Source organism: Saccopteryx leptura, chromosome 2 (assembly GCF_036850995.1).
Source record: "Saccopteryx leptura isolate mSacLep1 chromosome 2, mSacLep1_pri_phased_curated, whole genome shotgun sequence".
In the NCBI taxonomy this organism is placed as follows: domain Eukaryota; kingdom Metazoa; phylum Chordata; class Mammalia; order Chiroptera; family Emballonuridae; genus Saccopteryx; species Saccopteryx leptura.
The window spans coordinates 320,608,333-320,627,210 of NC_089504.1; the positions used below are offsets into that span (position 1 = coordinate 320,608,333).

The 18,878-nt window shown below is 46.2% G+C and overlaps 2 protein-coding genes and 1 non-coding gene across 9 annotated transcripts in view; 2 read left to right on the forward strand and 1 right to left on the reverse strand.

Annotated features, from left to right (window-relative positions):
- STRADA (STE20 related adaptor alpha) overlaps window positions 1-18,878 on the forward strand; it is a 424,012-nt gene that overhangs the window by 306,264 nt on the left and 98,870 nt on the right. The window lies entirely within an intron of this gene.
- LOC136396441 (U6 spliceosomal RNA) lies at window positions 2,727-2,833 on the forward strand. Its single transcript, XR_010749728.1, has one exon. It is a non-coding gene; the product is annotated as a U6 spliceosomal RNA (small nuclear RNA).
- Window positions 10,948-18,878, reverse strand: part of TANC2 (tetratricopeptide repeat, ankyrin repeat and coiled-coil containing 2) — a 372,265-nt gene continuing 364,334 nt past the window's right edge. For all 7 annotated transcript variants that reach the window (XM_066363072.1, XM_066363071.1, XM_066363070.1 and 4 more), the window contains one exon: window positions 10,948-18,663. In XM_066363072.1, coding sequence (XP_066219169.1) covers window positions 16,710-18,663 — 1,954 coding nt within the window. In that variant the 3' untranslated portion in view covers window positions 10,948-16,709. The remainder of the gene's footprint in view (window positions 18,664-18,878) is intronic.

Sequence of the window (18,878 nt, forward strand, 5' to 3'; positions counted from 1 at the left end):
TATGGGGGCTCCTTTTTAGATGATTGTTTTTCTTTTGCAGCTTTTAGTATTCTTTATTTATTTTATTTATTTATTCTTTCTTTATCTTTAGTTTTGGTATTTTGATTATGATGTGGCTTGGTGTAGGTCTCTTTGGGTTCCTTTTTAATGGGTTCTCTGTGCTTCTTGAACCTGTGTGACTTTTTCCTGCATCAACTTAGGAAAATTTTTAGCTATGATTTCTTAAATCAGATTCTTTCCCTTGTTCTTTCTCTTCTCCTTCAGGAACCCCTATTATATGGATGTTGTTTCTCTTCATGTTGTCACAGAGCTCTCTTAGAGTTTCCTCAGACTTTTTGATCCTCATTTCTTTTTGTTGTTCTGCTTCCGTGCTTTTGCTTATCTTGTCCTCTAAATAGCTAATTTGATCCTGTGCTTCATCCAGTCTGCTTTTAATTCCTTCTAGTATAGTCTTCAATTCTGATATTGTGTTTGTCATTTCTGTCTGCTTCTTTTTGATTTCAGTGTCCTTTTTATTTTTTTGTATTTTTATGAAGTTGGAAACAGGGAGGCAGTCAGACAGACTCCCGCATGCGCCCGACCGGGATCCACCCAGCACGCCCACCAGGGGGCAATGCTCTGCCCATCTGGGGCATCACTCTGTTGCAACCAGAGCCATTCTAGTGCCTGAGGCAGAGGCCACAGAGCCATCCTCAGCGCCCAGGCCAACTTTTGCTCCAATGGAGCCTTGGCTGTGGGAGGAGAAGAGAGAGACAGAGAGGAAGGAGAGGGGGAGGGGTGGAGAAGCAGATGGGTGCTTCTCCTGTGTGCCCTGGCCAGGAATCGAACCCAGGACTCCTGCATGCCAGGCTGATGCTCTACCACGGAGCCAACCGGGTTGGACTTCAGTGTCCTTTTTGATGCTTGCAATTTCTTTATTTAGGTGCTCATTAAGTTCATACATTGTAGCTTTGAGATCCTTATGCATCCTAGCAATCATTATTTTAAACTCTGCATCTGGTAATTTGATTACTTCCATTTCATTCAGTTCTTTTTCTGGAGATTTTTCTTGTTGATTCATATGGTTTACATTCCTCTGTCTTCCCATGGTTTCTGTGTGTTGTTTGCAGGCTTGTTAAGAGTTGTGAGTCTGAGGTTGGTTTATTTAATTTGGCTTCTCCTCTAGGTCTTTATTCCTCTGCCTCTGCTGGTTGCTTAGATTTTAATTCTCCTTAACTAGGAGCTGCTTTAAAGTCTTATTTCCCTGCTGTTTGTTTGTGGAACTCAGCAGGGAGTTTCTGTTTGCTGATGTCAGCAGGGGGCTTCTATGTTTAGGAGGGGGGAGGTTGGCATATCTTGTTTTTGTTTTGTTGTTTTTTATGACCCTAGTTGAAACTGTATCCAGGAATGCAGTGGGTGTGACCTCTGAGAATCTGAAGGTGTGTTCTGCCCAGTTACTCTCTAGTGGTGGGGAACATTCTCAGTATGAAGGGGGAGGTGTAGCTCAGGTCTCCCTGAAAACCTGAGTCACTTCCCATCCTCCTTACTTCCTCCTTTCCAGAAGGCCTTTTGTGCTGATTGAAGCTGGAGAGCTTTTTGGAGGTGGATCACCTGGTTCCACTCTAGGCTTCTGCTGGGCAGAGGGAGCAACCCCTCCCCCAGCTATGGCCACCTCCACACTGGAGAATGAGTCAGCTCAGCTCAGGTCAAGTCCCCTTGTCTCACTCTCCCCACTTTCCTCACACAAGACCAGTCAGTCCTCTCAGCCCTCCTTGCCCCTGGAGCCTCAGGCAAGTGGCTGTATCATTTTCTGCTCTATCCCTTTAAGGCTGCTCTGTCTTTTGCCATCCGCTTCCCACAGACAAAACTCTTGCTCTTTCCCCACTCAATGCTGTCTGGCTATCTTCTCCAGACCCTGAGTTTCTAGGTTGGGTTTCTGGTCCTGAGATTTAGGATGCCCACCTCTCAGGGTCTCTCTCCTTGTAATGAAAGCCTCTCAGCCTCAGCCTCCCCTTGCTCCTGGGAGCGAGGGAGCCCCCACCACAACCCCACACTGCTTACCAAGATCGGTGTGGATTGTTCTGTGCTCCTTGGTTTTCAAGTTCTGTTCTTTTAGTCCAGGGGTCAGGAACCTTTTTGGCTGAGAGAGCCATGTATGCCACATATTTTAAAATGTAATTCCGTGAGAGCCATACAGCGATGTTACGCATTATCCAATAAAAATTTGGTGTTGTCCCGGAGGACAGCTGTGATTGGCTCCAGCCACCCGCAACCATGAACATGAGCAGTAGGAAATGAATGTATTGTAATACATAAGAATGTTTTATATTTTTAATGTTATTATTATTATTATTTTTTGTATTTTCTGAAGTTGGAAACAGGGAGGCAGTCAGGCAGACTCCCGCATGCGCCTGACCGGGATCCACCTGGCATGCCCACCAGGGCGCGATGATCTGCCCATCTGGGGCATCACTCTTTGCAACCAGAGCCATTCTAGCACCTGAGGCAGAGGCCACAGAGCCATCCTCAGTGCCCAGGCCAACTTTGCTCCAATGGAGCCTTGGCTGTGGGAGGAGAAGAGAGAGACAAAGAGGAAGGAGAGGGGGAGGGGTGGAGAAGCAGGTGGTCGCCTCTCTTGTGTGCCCTGGCTGGGAATCAAACCTGGGACTCCTGCATGCCAGGCCGACACTCTACCACTGAGCCAACCAGCCAGAGCTATTTTTTTTTTATTAAAGATTTGTTTGCGAGTTCTCGCTTCGGCAGCACATATACTAAAATTGGAATGATACATAGAAGATTAGCATGGCCCCTGCACAAGGATGACACACAAATTCGTGAAGCGTTTCATATTTTTAAAGGAAAAAAAAAAAGATTTGTCTGCGAGCCTGATGCAGCCATCAAAACAGCCACATCTGGCTCGTGAGCCATAGGTTCCCAACCCGTTTTAGTCCAAAGTTGTTTTTTCACAATGATAGTTCTTAAATTAATTTGTAATCCAGTTTTGTCATGAGAGGTGGCAGTTTGTGCGCCTGACTACTCCACTGCCATCTTGGAATCCTCACGAATTGGATCTTAAAGGAAACTTTAACCAAATTTGTGGGGTTTTTTTGTTTTTCATTTTTTCCGAAGCTGGAAATGGGGAGGCAGTCAGACAGACTCCCGCATGCGCCCGACCGGGATCCACCCGGCATGCCCACCAGGGGGCAATGTTCTGCCCCTCTGGGGCGTCGCTCTGTTGCATCCAGAGCCATTCTAGCGCCTGAGGCAGAGGCCACAGAGCCATCCCCAGCGCCCGGGACATCTTTGCTCCAATGGAGCCTCGGCTGCAGGAGGGGAAGAGAGAGACAGAGAGGAAGGAGAGGGGGAGGGGTGGAGAAGCAGATGGGTGCTTCTCCTGTGTGCCCTGGCCGGGAATTGAACCCGGGACTCCTGCACGCCAGGCCGACGCTCTACCACTGAGCCAACCGGCCAGGGCCCAAATTTGTTTTTAAAACCAGTGAAAAGTGGCCCACCTTACTCCCCTTAGCCCTCCTTAGGGCAAGGTGCACCCCCTACAAGGAAGGATTCACTCTTTTTGAAATAATGTTTGGGACACCCCCTCCCTTACTACTAAAACTCAGAGAAGAAATAAAAGCTGTGTTAAGTAACCACTCCTTCCTTAAGAACTTACAGGGTCTACAGATTACTCAGGGCTGTCCAAAAGACTGTCCAAGAGGTGCTTCCAGCATTGCCAGGAGATCTGGTATATCCCTTCCAGCCTGGGAACTCAGTCTGGGTAAAGAAGTACACCACCCAAGGACTGCCTCCCACGAGGACCAGTCCACACACCGTGATCCTGACCACTCCCTCTGCTGTCAAGGTAGAAGGCATACCCGCCTGGCTCCACCATAGCCAGTTGAAGCCTGGAGACACCCTTGTGGACAGTGGAGACTGACCACGCCAACCCTTGTAAATTGACCCTGAGAAGGACAGCATGCCCTGCTCCAGCCACAAACTGGAAGCTGTCTGGTCTACGCATGGCTGATGCTTGAGGAAACTCACTGAGGACCTCTTTTTAATTAGACTTTGGGGAGGCAGGGAAACTGAGGTCAAAGGAAAGCCAGAACAAGTTGTCTTAAGGTTTGATGCATGTACTGCTATGATTCATACAGAAGGGAGATATAAGTCCCTTTGCTAGAAGGGAAGCTACAAGGTAAATGAAAAATATATATGTGCTTATAGCTACCCTTATAACGTAACCAATAAATACTAGCTACTTAGAGGGAGGACAGCTCCAAAAGGAAGTATACTTTAAAGAAAAATTACTTATTGGCGTGACCTGTGGTGGCACAGTCGACCTGAAGCGCTAAGGTTGCCGGTTCGAAACCCTGGGCTTGCCCAGTCAAGGCACATATGGGAGTTGATGCTTCCTGATCCTCCCCCCTTCTCTCTCTATTCCTTCTCTTCTCTCTAAAATGAATAAAGTCTTTAAAAAAAGAAAAATTACTTATTGCCAGCTTGGTTGTCACTAAAGGTTAAGAATTTTAAAAATTAAGAGTTCTGACTGAAATTGTATGGTTTTGATAATAAAAGGTAAAAAGTATAGAAATACTTTTGAAAGAAAAAGGAAGAAAGTAAGTTGTTATGAAAGCCAGTTAAGTCAGTTATTTCTGAATAGATAAGAAAGTTCATAAAAATTAAGGGTTTATGTAAGTTGCAGAAGGTTTGTACAGGTTGTAAGAAATTAATCTAGCATTTTTTTCTTCAGTAGACTGTATTACTGTTAATGAAAACATCAAGTCTACCTGTTAAATATAAACAAAAGGCATCACCTTTTCTGCTGCATGTTTTAGGCTGATGTTCCTACTTACAGGCTGTGCATGCAGGTCACTAATCCTAGCCTTAACTTTAGGCCCCTGCCTACTCAACAGCCTCGTGTATCTTGTTAAATGAGTCAAGAATTTGACCCATGATATAAAACCAGTGGGGAATGTGATAAGGTGCCAAGGAACTTTAAAACTTAGTATTAGCAATGCTATTTTAAAGAGGAAAAGTCAGGCCCCCTACCCCTCCTTTCTGTAGAGAATGGAAAGAATGCAGGAGCTTCCTGGTTTACAAGGACAACTGGGTCACCTAGTCATAGTTTAGCTAATTCCTAGAATTCTCTGAAAGGGTGCCTGGGGCCACTTGCCACACAGAGCAAAGAAGAGAATTTATCTAAAAACCTTAGAAAACAATGTTTATGTACCTTAATCAAGAATTCCTGCCTGACCAGGCGGTGGCGCAGTGGATAGAGCGTCCGACTGGGATGCAGAGGACCCAGGTTCGAGACCCCAAGGTCGCCAGCTTGAGCGCCGGCTCATCTGGTTTGAGCAAAAAGCCCACCAGCTTGAACCCAAGGTCGCTGGCTCCAGCAAAGGGTTACTCGGTCTGCTGAAGGCCCGCGGTCAAGGCACATATGAAAAAGCAATCAATGAACAACTAAGGTGTCGCAAAGTTCAATGAAAAACTAATGATTGATGCTTCTCATCTCTCTGTTCTTGTCTGTCTGTCCCTGTCTATCCCTCTCTCTGACTCTCTCTCTGTCTCTGAAAAAAAAAAAAAAAAAGAATTCCTATACTCGGACTCACCCTAAAGCCATGAGAGTGACTTATACCTCTAGACCAGGGGTAGTCAACCTTTTTATACCTACCGCCCACTTTTGTATCTCTGTTAGTAGTAAAATTTTCTAACTGCCCACCGGTTCCACAGTAATGGTGATTTATAAAGTAGGGAAGTAACTTTACTTTATAAAATTTATAGAGCAGAGTTACAGCAAGTTAAAGCATATAATAATAATTACTTACCAAGTACTTTATGTCGGGTTTTCACTAAGTTTGGCAGAATAAATCTTTATAAAACAACTTACTATAAGCCATGGATGGTTGGGTCAGTGGTAGAGCTTGGCCTGGCATGCAGGAGTCCCGGGTTCGATTCCCAGCCAGGGCACACAGGAGAAATGCCCATCTGCTTCTCCACCCCTCCCCCTCTCCTTCCTCTCTGTCTCTCTCTTCCCCTCCTGCAGCCAAGGCTCCATTGGAGCAAAGTTGGCCCGGGCGCTGAGGATGGCTCTGTGGCCTCTGCCTCAGGCGCTAGAATGGCTCTGGTTGCAACAGCGACATCCCAGATGGGCGGAGCATCACCCCCTGGTGGGCATGCCAGGTGGATCCCGGTCGGGCGCATGCGGGAGTCTGTCTGACTGCCTCCCCATTTTCAACTTCAGAAAAATACAAAAAAACAAAAAACAAAAACAAACAACAAAAAAACAACTTACTATAGTTAAATCTATCTTTTTTTAATTTATACTTTGGTTGCTCCACTACTGCCCACCATGAAAGCTAGAATGCTCACTAGTGGGCGGTAGGAACCAGGTTGACTACCACTGCTCTAGACAAAGGAATCACAAGCCCCTCCTTACCCACCCTAGCCAGAATGTGATTTGGTCTATAAAGTCAGCCACAGAATTATAGGGACTTTCTACATGATTTGGGATTGTGTCCTGTGTAGCTAGCTGGTTAATTAATAAACTCCTCAAAATTTCTTCTGTATCCTGTCTTGGTGTCTCTAACCCGCGGATTAAAGTACATTACTTTACAACACTTTTAGCAGAGTCAGGTACATGAAAATATTTCTACTAGGGTTGAGAGAAATAGAATATCCCAGGCTGGGCACAGCAGGTTAGTGACTAGTGATATTTATCACTTTATCATGCCCAGGCTCTGGACCAGTCAGGAGGTTTTTCCATGGGGTTAGGGAAACCCTTTTCTCACCCCAGAAAGAATGGCCTGGAGGGTGGAGCTGTAAGGCCCTGACAAAGGCCTTGGCAAGAAGTTTCTACTATTCTGTTGGTCAAATAAGTTTTTAAATATGATATGTTTGCCTGACCAGGCGGTGGTGCAGTGGATAGAGTGTTGGACTGGGATGCGGAGGACCCAGGTTTGAGACCCCCAGGTTGCCAGCTTGAGCGTAGGCTCATTTGGTTTGAGCAAAGCTCACCATTTTGGACCCAAGGTAGCTGGCTTGAGCAAGGGATTACTCGGTCTGCTGAAGGCCCACGGTTAAGGCACATATGAGAAAGCAATCAATGAACAACTAAGGTGTCACAACAAAAAACTGATGATTGATGCTTCTCATCTCTCTGTTCCTGTCTATCCCTCTCTCTCACTCTCTCTCTGTCTCTGTAAAAAAACAACAAAACCAATAAATAAATATGATATGTTTGCTCACTTATAGTTTGCATTAGGTGTGGGGGACAGGCTGTAAGCAGGCAGGGTCGTTATAGCCTAAGGCTTAGTTTTAAGACTAAGCTTTTCCTCACACCCTTGACTGTTGCATGATGGGGGTGGTGCACTCTTATGAGAAATCCCATTACACCTCAGATAAATGACTTTGTATCAGAGACTTCCTTGTTTGTATACTGGAATAAATGTTTTGATTTCTACACTATAAAATGGGGCAGACTGGGAGCTTGCTCTCTCAGTTCCTGAGATTAGCATTAGAGGAGAGAGCAGAGAAAGGCCATGTGGAGGATAGGAGAGGCAGCCAAGATGGTGGAGTTCTGAAGGAGAAGCCAGTTTGTGCAGAGTTTGTGTAGAGAGAAGGAGATGGGGAACAGAGGTGAATAAGGCTGGTGAGCTAGAAACCTTTGATCAGGGGTCCCCAAACTTTTTACACGGGGAGCCAGTTCACTGTCCCTCAGACCGTTGGAGGGCTGGACTATAAAATAACTATGAACAAATCCCTATGCACACTGCACATATCTTATTTTAAAGTAAAAAATAAAACGGTAACAAATACAATATTTAAAATAAAGAACAAGTAAATTTAAATCAACAAACTGACCAGTATTTCAATGGGAACTATGCTCCCCTCACTGACCACCAATGAAAGAGGTGCCCCTTCCGGAAGTGCAGCGGAGGCCAGATAAATGGCCTCAGGGGGCCGCATGCGGCCAGAGGCTGTAGTTTGGGGACCCCTGCCTTTGATTCTAGGAAACTCAGATAAGTCAGTGGCTTTGGGAGCCCTGAATGGAAAGGGAAGTGTTTTCCCACTGTGTGTATTTCTTGCCCGCTGGGTGCAAGCTAGGATTAAAGCTAATGGTCCACCAGTTCTTGGCTCCATTGTTTCATTACCATCTGTCCTAATAACATGCGGACCTGCACTGGCTAGGTGGCTGTGATGGTGGCCACGGCAACTGGCTTTACATATTCCATTAATCTTTTTCTTTTGGACATGTTTCTTTATCCCTTAAGAAGAGTAGCAAAACTTGGAGAACAAGCCGAGGGTCCACTTTAGGTCAATTCCTAAGGCCCAGCAGATGTGTTTATGGTCAAGTTGGGTGCAGTCTCCCAGGATAACCTGATTGCTCCTGAAAAGCACTGTCATTTAAAACAATGCTACAACGCATAACCAGGGACTCATTCTTTAAAGGGACCCTATTATTGGTCAAGTAAGTTTATAAAATATGATTTTTAGGTTTGCTCACTTACAGTTTGCATTGGGGGCTGGGAAGCGCCAGGTATATGTGATCTGTGAAATTGCAAATTACCTTCCTGCTTGGGAAGGGCCATTGTTTTGCTAATATTTGCTGGAGGAGGGGTTTCAGCCAGAAAGTTTTGAAAGGAAAGAGCAGAAGGGGAAGAGAGATTCTGCCTCCATCACTGAGAGGTGCGGTGGGATATTTTTCCTCCCTGATCCCTTGCCCTCCAGGTTGGAAAAGGTTTCTGCTTTTCCCTTGGCTTTTCTTGTGGCTTGTCTGTCTTGGTGAGACAGCAGTAAATAGAATCGCCCCGCCCACTGCCCTCCAACTCCACCGTTTCTTTACCGTCTGTCCGAATTCAATGAGAACCTACATGTGAGTGGCCCTTGGCTTTACAGACCCTACAGCAGGTTCTCTGCTGAGGTAAGTAACTCTCTGGTGACATGTATTCTTCCTAACATTTATTTTCAGTGAAGTATCTGGTTTCTACCATATGAGCCAAAGCTGGGGAGGGCTCTGATTTATCCATCTATAGTCTCCTGAATAAGGCTTCTATGTGGACCTTCATTTGCTTAAAAGCATGCAAAGCACAGTGCTCGATCCTCATCACAAGCCGATCTCTCAGTCAAGGTCAGAGCTGCTGGTTCCCGGGATGCAGGAAGAGGTATCTTGACCCTGTGAGTTTGCCATCTCACGTCTGACCTTTGTGCTAGCCTCTTAATCTTAAGGGTCCGTGTGTTTGTGAACATTCAAATGCTCCCAGACAGGATGTGCCCCTCCCCCCAGGGTGTTAGTCCTTCACCTTCTCAGGAGAGATCTCACCTTCTTACTGGCTTTGGAAGCCCTACAGTTGCCAGTTATTTCCCTTGACTTTGGCAGAGTTGTTTCTCCAAAGGAGCATTAAGTCCCACTTTTCAAGCTTCCATCTTGACCACTGCCTGTGCTCCTTCTGCTGTCATTCAGGTCACTTGCTTTTCCAGATTACCCCTTCTGAGGACGGGGGCAGCATGGCACAGGGGAAGACTGTCCAGACATGTCTGAGTCAGAGTCCCACCTTCACCTGTGGTGAGCAATGTAAGCGCTCAAGATCTGCTTCCTCATTTGTTTTGAAGATAACAATGTCATCTGCCAAAGATTATGTGAGCAAAATATTAGAGAACATGTGTAAAGTCCCTATCACAGTGCCAGGGACATAACAGCCTGTCACAAGACTCTGAGCATTGTCCCTTCTGAGGCCTCGTTTGTCATAGGGCCTTCCAGATACAATACCCTCATGACTACGCCATCCTTGTTCCTGGGAATGGAAGGACTTGGTTTTCAAATTTCTCCAAACTCCTGCAGCTTCCATTTTTAAAGCTAAGTCTCTGCCTATGGCAGGGGGTCTGGCTCACCACAAGCATGTGGGTCCAGTGGCACGCTGAACTCCAGGAACCACTAAAGGGCACCTGCCGGGGAATGAAGATGACAAGGGGAAGGCAGTCCGCTTCGGGACCTCTGGGATTCAACAGAGAGCTTGCCAGGTTCACTGCTGATGCTCGGAGTGGTTTTTTAGTCAGTTTCAGGGAAATTCCTTTCTAGGAATTACCATCACACTACCTTTCACTTCTCCCAATGTCCCAGGAATCCTTAGAAAGTTTTGTGGGTTTTTTTTTTGCCAACCACTTACCCATTTTTGATTTTTAATGAGCTAACTGGAGCCACGCAGGAATGGTTTTCAGACCAAGCAGGTGATTCCTTCCAGAGTCCTCTCCTCTTTAAACAATTCTGGTGTCCAGGCTGGGATGACTGTGCATGCTGGGCTGTTCCTGCTTCCCCAGCTCTGGCTGTTCGGGGGGAAATGGATGTAGTTACCCGGTAGGCATGTTTGTTCAGCACAATCTGATGTCCAGAGGAAGTGGTTTCCTTCCTTGCTTGTCCCTGAAGTGGGCAGGGAGGGAGCGGCTAGGCAGGAAAGGTCGCAGGATTCAGTGCTGGCCACTTTTTAAAAAAGGTATCGAGTCTCCAGCCAGTCTCAGGAAATCTGCAACCTCTCCATTCACAATGCAGCTGCCTTGCTTTCTACATGGTGAGGACTGGAATTTCCGGCCAGATTTCTGAAGAAAACATAAAGCCCCTGGAAACAGTGGGCTTCCAGTGTGACCAAGTTCGCCTTGGGAACCACAGCTGGGGCTGTCCCCCCACCCTCAGATTGTCTTTTCTTGTCCACCATTCTTGAGTGCCTATCCCAGTGTCCAACTCTGAGGAGGTGCTCAATCATTTCAATGAATGAATAAAGCCTGAAGGGGTGATTCTGAATGTCCCATTAGAGACCAACCAAATCATCAAGTATTTGGCCTTTGCCTTAACCTACCGAAGTCGTCCTCAGGGGAGCTTCCTTGGCACTGCAGGCCCTAGTGAGTGAGGGTGAGCCTGAGTCAGCTCCCTGGAGAGGTATTGTAACAGAAGAAGCACCACAATGCTGTTTTTCCAAGTGTTACCCATTTATAAATAAGTACATTTGCTTTCATACATACAGTTCATTGTACAGATGGCGATCTGTATACATGGGCAGAAAAATGCATTCATTTAACTTTTCACATCTATCTCACACAGCTCACATGTACAGACAATAAAACTGCTCAAGCAAGTACAGCAAAGGAAAATGTCTTTCCTTATATACAGGGGACTAGATGCCTCTGTTGGGTGTGGGACATCCCCACGGCACGAATTCACAACTGTGTGGTGTTCAATATATCAGGATAGAGAACAAACATGCATTGGATAATATACTGTACAGAGAAAGTCCTTTACATCTGAATTATAGAAAAACCTAAAGGAAAACTAAGTGCATTAAAGCTTTTTCCAGCAAGTGTCTTGAAAGGACAGCAAAGAGAAGGAAGAATCAAAATCATATTAGTACAAATCACTTTAATTGTAGACTGTACATGTCTGTACTAATTAAAATCATCTTGGATTTGGAGAAGACAGAACAGAGACAAAGATGCTGTGCTATATGGAAGGGAGGCCTTGCCTGAGAATGGCATCTGCCCTGCGCCTGGCGAGGAAACGGCCCGCTCAGCAGGAGTCGGCCAAAGGGAAAACAAAACAAAACAAAACAAAGAAACAAACCAGAACAGGAAGTATAACTTACAGATTTCCAAAATAACCTGTGAATGAAGCAGAGATCTGGAGCCAGCATTTCTAACTCTCGTTTTTTCCAGTTAAATTGGTACACGATAAGGCAGGTACGTTCAAGTACTGAATTTTCCAGAATTAACTGTCTGGTCCTGGAGACAGAAGGGATTGAGTTGAGTCCCCTAACCAGATGTCTGGTTAGTGATCAGGCAAAAGAAAAATCCAGCCAGCAAGTGCTAGAAAAACACAGCTAGGCTCCTTCCTTTCCACAGAGTAGGTCTGTCTGCAACAACAAAGGTGATGCTGGCCTGCACCTGTATGCGTCCAGCTAAACCCTGACAGGTCAGCTTAGTGGAGATATCACAGAGTCAGCAGGAAGGAATGAGATGATGTGAGTGAGGAAACATGACAGTAACACTTGATTTTTGGTGTCCAATTATGCGTTCATTTGGTACTAACTTTCGAAGCTCTGACTGTGGCCATCGTGTGGCCCTGAGCGTCTCAGGGTGGTTCAGCTGCTGAGGCCTCGGACACCGAAATGCAGGTTACCAACACTTCAGCCCTTGAGTGGTCTGTTATAAAAGGAGTTGATGAAGACCCAGTGGTTATTCAAGTAGCTCTGCACATGGCTCCACCAGCCCCATTGTGCTTGTGTCCAGGCCCCCAGCCAGCCACCTTTTCTTGGGAGCAGCCAGAGCTGAGTTCAAGGCATTGCATGGTGAAGGTTTCCATGACACGTCTTTGTAGGTAGCTCTTACCCCTAAGCCCTTTGTTCATTGTTATTAGTCATGGTAGATGGTCAGTCTGGAATTCCTAGAGGAAAAGGAGACAAAGCCATGCCTCCCAATGCACATGCAACAGGGCAGCTCAGGCCTCTGTGGAAACAGCAGCAGGCTGCCTTTGCAGGTTAGCTTGAGAAGTGGGCAGCCCAGGGACAAACAGGCAGGGCAGGTGAGGTTGGGACAGGGGTAGGCACATCCTGCCCCCCACCCCAGGGGGAGCCTGTTCCATTTTGTGGCAAAGATTCAGTGAGTAACTGGTTTTATCCAAGGCATTTCTGCAGTAGAAAAATAACCATCATTGAATCAAACCATCCAACTGTGACTTCTCTGCAGTTTTAAGAGTTGGAGGCTAAGAGGAACTGAGATGGGTGCTCATGGGGAAGAAGGGATTGTCTACCTACCTATCCACCCACCAGAGCAAGGGGGTGCTAGTCAACTTTCTCCCAGCATCTGCCTGGCTGAAGGTCCAAAGCAGGTAGTGTTCCAAGAGCTCATCTTGCCACAACTGGCGCAGATACACGAAGACCCCTTTCTAGATCCTTTTCTCACCTTCCTGAACCCTCTGAGCCTTTGGGCCTGCCTGCTGCCCTGCAAGCAGCTCCTTAGGAGATATTGCCATTCTTTGCTACCAGACAGCCCGGTGCAGAGCCACAGTGACACCTAGTGGTAGAGTATGGTGAAGCAAGGTGACGTCCACAGAACCCAATCGTTTATGACTAAAATCTAAGGAAAATACTTATGGATATTAAATTAGATACTGATTAATTTTTCTATTGGGTACATCTCTGGAATATAAAAATACCAACATTTAGAGAGGGGTTCATAAACTACTATACAATATAAGGACTGAGAATACCTTTCTCTAAGCTGTTCTGTTTACAATAATTTAGGAAAAGTGTTTAGTAATCCAGGCTTAACTACATTAGCAAACTTGTATCTCTGGACGGACGACAACCTGGGGTGCTGTACATAATTCTAATTAGTGGAATTTTCCTGAGCCTTCAAGTTTAAGTTAAACACATCTAAAAAGAGGGCACGTGGGGAGAACAAGAAGGGTTTGTGCTCTATTAACTTGAAACTTTAATAGTGCACATCTGCAACCTGGACAAGATACAACAGCAGATACAAAATGGTCTCCATTTTGTCCATGCCAAATTCTCATGTTACACAGGTTTTCCCTTTACTTTGTAAATAAACGTTAATTTTTCATTGTTAACTGTGTGCCTTACTGATCCAGTAAATAAAGTAACCATGTCTCAGGAGTCCCTAAGAACATTGCTGGAAAAGCACTTTAAAATCACTGCAAATAGTTTTTGTATTTAAAAATTCTCAATCTTTTTGATGCTTATTTACAAGTTATTTCTTGTGCTATAAATGTGATCCACTGCTTTATTCTTTTTTTTTCCCTTGAAAAATACACTAAAAGACAAGAGCGGTTTTGCTATTTTCTAATGAAGACATTACTCACACTTAAATATCCAGTATTAGAGTTACAAATTCAAACAGTAAAGTGCACCCATTTATAGACATTATATGATGGAAAACCCATTAGTGCAAGAATTCTGGGCAAACGGAACATACAATTTGGTGAGAACCCTATAAGCTGAAGTTTGTCACCACTTCTCCATTTCAGGATGATGTGAATTGGGTGAGAGGAACTTACTGGTTTCATTTGAAAATTTCCCCCCACCTGATGCCAGACATCGATTCAGCAAATGTTGCTGGGAGAGGGGCAAGTCTAAGGTACAGTACTGAGATCATCCCATGGCAGTGAAGTAGCAAAACAGGGCACAGGCAGTCTGCTTACAAGGAAGAACTTTTGTCTCCTCCCCCAATAAGGTCCAGTTGGCATTTTGGTCAAAAACAACTGGCGCCCAGTAGTGACATTCACTCCCTCTTCCAATGGCTTAAAAACAATTGCATTCTGACTGTCGACATTGTAGGTGTTCTGCCCTAAAAGGCATAAACTAAAATCTCCTGTTTATTCCGGAAAACTGAAAGACCCTGGGGAGAAGTGGCAGCAGTAGTATACTTATATAAAACTACAGGACCTGTTCACCTACCTAGATTAGTGAGTACAGGTGGTATGTGTCGTGTTCCAAATATGCAGGGGGCACTTTTCTAATAGACACTGAGAACATTTTCAAAACGTAGCAGCAGCTCCTCAGTGAGAGGTACGTACAAAGGGATAAGATGCAGAAAGCCCAATAGGACCTGGGCAACGGGAGTGAGAGGCTGCTGGGCTCCCAGCTGTAGGCTGTGCTAGTGCTGGGCATTTCATCTCTTGATGAAAGAGAAGAGACACTGGTGACCACTCTGCTCTAGTTGAGCAGAGTCCTTCAGCATCAGAAAGAGCGGGAAGAGTCTGGGTCTTGAGTGAAGTCGGCTGTTTGCTTCCAGCACAGGGATGAGTCCCGGCCTACTGCATGCTTGGGGTTGGAGGGGTCTGTCTATTTGACAGAATCTAAATTTGCAAAGAATTTCTGATCTCAACTTCATGCTCCCCATGTCTGAGCAATGCCTTCAGAGGACACTTATTATTAAAACAGGTTTGATCACATCTGGATTTTTATTCAGGAAACTGCCCTTCCTATAGCCCTTTAAGAACAAGAGCAGAATGATTCCTAAAAACAGAACTAATTCTCTTTTGTTTAGTTTTAGTTATTTAGTATGTTAAACTTTAAGAACTGATAAGCACTCTGTACCAGGCCTGTGCTAAGGCTTTGGCTTTCAATGTTCTTGCCATCCATTTCATGCTGGTCTCAGTCACTCAGAGGACAGCTAACCAAACTACATCAAGACAGAGACATGGGGACAGGACTACTAGATCAGAAGACTTGCTATCTCATGTGCCCACCCAGGCTGAACGGCGTCCTTTACTCTGAAAGGAGACACACTGCAGTACCTGGTTTTCAAATATCATTCCCCAAACACTCCTACCTAAAAGAAGAAATAGTAGATAATGAGGCCCTGCTCAGATGGTCGGAGCATTGTCCCAATAAGCCAAGGTTGTGGGTTCAATCCCCGGTCAGGGCACCTAAAAAAATCGGCCAAGGAGTGAATAAATAAGTGGAACAAATCGATGTTTCTCTCTCTCTAAAATCAATAAATAAAAATTGTAAAAAAGGTTAAAAAAGGATATAACAAAACTATAGATCTCAAAATGGAATTAGACATCTGGCACGTAATGATGGCCCTGGGTGCAAACTCTGAGAATAAGTCTTTCAGTCCCATGAGAATCCAATTTGTTTTTCAAAGAACCCATTTCCTCACTATACCATCTGGGTTTAAAAAGAGAGGGGCAGAACAAAGCCTGGCTCCAGGCGAAGAGCCAACTGACAGGGTCACCACACCAATCTTCCGGAAGTTTACCTTTCGTGGAACACAACGCTCGGTGATGTGTCAGAATCTAAAAGGGAGACTTCTCCAATCCAAGATTTTCTACAGCCTCTCAATGAGAATCCGGAGCACTCTCTCCTCTCTCTTTCTATATATCTATTCCTTCTCTCACCCATGGAAAATCAGTAATTTTTAATGGTTAATTGTTGGCTAAAAATATAAATAATTTTCAGTGAATTGTTAAAAAATATCCATGATTCTCATCCAATTTACTTGGCTGACCAAAATATTTAAAGGGCTGTTTGTTTTTTAAATGTTCCTAAAATGCTTCTTGAAAAAAAAAATCAATGTAGGGACATTTCACATAATTATACTGTTCTTTTTTCCCCCTTCCAATTCCACAGGCTTATATCTTCTCTTTCGCCTTGATCCTTTTACCCCCACAGGAAGGCCATTAGTACTCTAAATGACCATTCCAGACAGAGACTGGGGAGCTGGCAGCCGCGGCGACAGCGGCACAAGAGCACATGGGGCCGGCTGTCTGGATAACACTGGGTAAGAATGCAAAGGCAAAGGGGCATCACGCTCTTTCTAAAGTTCCTAGAAGAAAATGAACAAGAACATCTTATTTTTGTAAAAAAGGAGAAAGACATTTACACAACAAGAACATCAGTGAAAGCGATTGTCTCCTGGAAAAAGCTGACCAGTGTGTCTGATCTCCCTGGGTTAAAGCACACGGCACACCAATCTCCTTGTTGGCATCTGAAGAGAGGGAGAAAGCATGTGGCTGGGCACAGACAAGAGAAACTGAAGTCCTGGTTCCGGGAGGCCAGCTTCCCAGTCGGCTGCATGCAAAGGATTTCAGCATGTGGGCTGCCACCTCTGAACACCACACAGAAACTACATGAGAAATTAAGCTAGAGAACTACCTCAAATGTGGAAACCAAGCCTGAACATGTGCAGTGAAAACATATAGGTCTCACTCCAACAAATGTCTTTTAAACATTAGACTCCACAAATGGTCTCTTTGGTTTGATAGGGGATGTCTGCCCTTGTCGAGAGTCCCGGGACAATTGCCTGTACAGGTTGTCCTGGTATGCCTGAGCCACAGGGAGGGTCCGAGCCACCTTCACATCGGGATATGAGGAGGCCTGGCTGACTCTCTCTAAGAGGTCTCCGCGGGACCCGTTAGCCAGCATCCCATGGGGGCTGTAATAATCGTCCTCCAGCAAATGGCCATTCTGTGCATTGTTGGTTTTGTTATAAAAGGCAATGTTGCTGATGGATGATGGTGGGCTGAAGGACTCCGGCTGAGGCAAGTTGCCTGGAGATGTGGGGCTGAGAACGGTATCCACGGATGACACTGCCCAGGTCCGATTCTGCTGGTGAAGGTGGGGGTACTGTTGAGTCCGGGCTGTTTTATCTATGATCCCCATGAATGGTGTGGTCCTGGATCTGGTGGGCTCACTGGGGTAACCTCCCTGAGTGGGAGACACTGGCGACAGCTCATCACATGACCTATCATATGCCGGTTTTAGCGGGATCTCCATTTGCTGAATTGAGGAGGATGGCCGGAAGGTAGGAGTTAGGTTGGAGGAGGATGAGATACTATTGCTAGATGGAGAGAAGCGAAGGCCTACACTCTGGGAGTGCAGCAGTGGCCTGGGAGTCGGAGGGTGGGGTTTGATTTCATTAGGGTTGACACCAATAGGTCTTCTGATTAGATGTGACACATCAGGGGAACCTAGCTGGCTGGAAGAGCGCTCCAGATCTAGTTTTGAGTGACAGACTGGGTAATAGGATGCAGACTGGCTACGTCCAATCTGTGGTGTCTGGCTGTATCTCATGCCACCTCGATATGCTGAGGAAGGTCGCTGTGGAAGGTCTTCTTTGGTCAACCCTCCATGCTGACAGATGGCACCTGCACTCAGACTGGCCTGGACATGCTGCACAGGTCTCCCGTCCCCTACAATCCCCCCAATTGACCCTTGATAAACCAACCGGCTCTGACCCACTCCTATGTCTCCTTGTGAAGACTGGTATTTACTAGCCATTGAATGGGCTACTTGACCATAGGCCCCTGTGGAGATGACGGTGCTTGAATGCACTGCAGAGCTGGGCTGGTTGCTCCTCACAATCTGGGCCTTCGCTGGCTGTAGCCTGAGCCCTTGCTGGGGAACGGCTACAGGAAGCTGAGGCATCTGGTAGGGCCGCTGTGCCATTTTGGATAATGGAGATTTTGGCCTGCTAGGAAGCTGACTAACATTTGTTTCTTGCTGATAGCGCACGGGTGAGCCAGACTGGGACCTATAGACGCTCATGCTTTCAGCTGGGGGGCTGGCCCGATACTGAGGGCCTCTCCGGAGAGGGGACGGGGGAGGGCTTGGGTAGTCTTTGCCCTGCCCTCCCACAGGAGGGGGGCTAAAACGGTAGGATCCACTCTGATGAGCTGGGGAAGTATGTGGTGGACTAGGCCTATAATGCGAGTTCTGGTGAGTTGGAGAAAGAGCAGGTGAGGTGGACTGATAGACCTGTCTAGTGGGAGAACCTACAGAACCACTGGACCGGAAGTCAAAAACCTGATGAGAGCCAAGCGGTGAGCCAGAGATGTAGGCGGAGTCCCGGTGGGCAGGAGAGGAGGGCGGGCTCTGGATGATCGGGAGCCCCTGACTGGGCCGTGCTTCCGTCTGGAGGCCTATGGAAACATTTTCAACATCCTGTTCCAGGTACTCCTCCTCGAATATGTCCTGCACAGAGTATATATCTTCATGCTGCGGTTCCGGTTCTGTTTCTTCTGGAAGCTGCTGCTGAGGCGGTGGCAGGGGCGGCTGCTGCTGCTGCTGCGTCTGTCTGCACTCCTCCTCCACTCTCATCAGAAGTCTCTGGATCTCACGGTTGTTTGGACACAGCTTGATGGCCTCATTCAGGTCCTCTAAGGCTGCTGCAAACTGTCTGCTTGACAAAATGTAAACACAGGAACTGGGGTTATTCTGAATCAACAGGAAGCACCCAGAGCTGAGAACATGGTCACTAGTTCAGAGAACTGTGGTAGCACCTGCAGGAGTCAGGGGTTTTGGGTTTCATTTGATTTTTAAGGAAGGAAGCAGGTAGGCTATCATTCTAGAGGAGTCCAGAATAATTCCCTAACCCACTCTGCTTCCATCTTC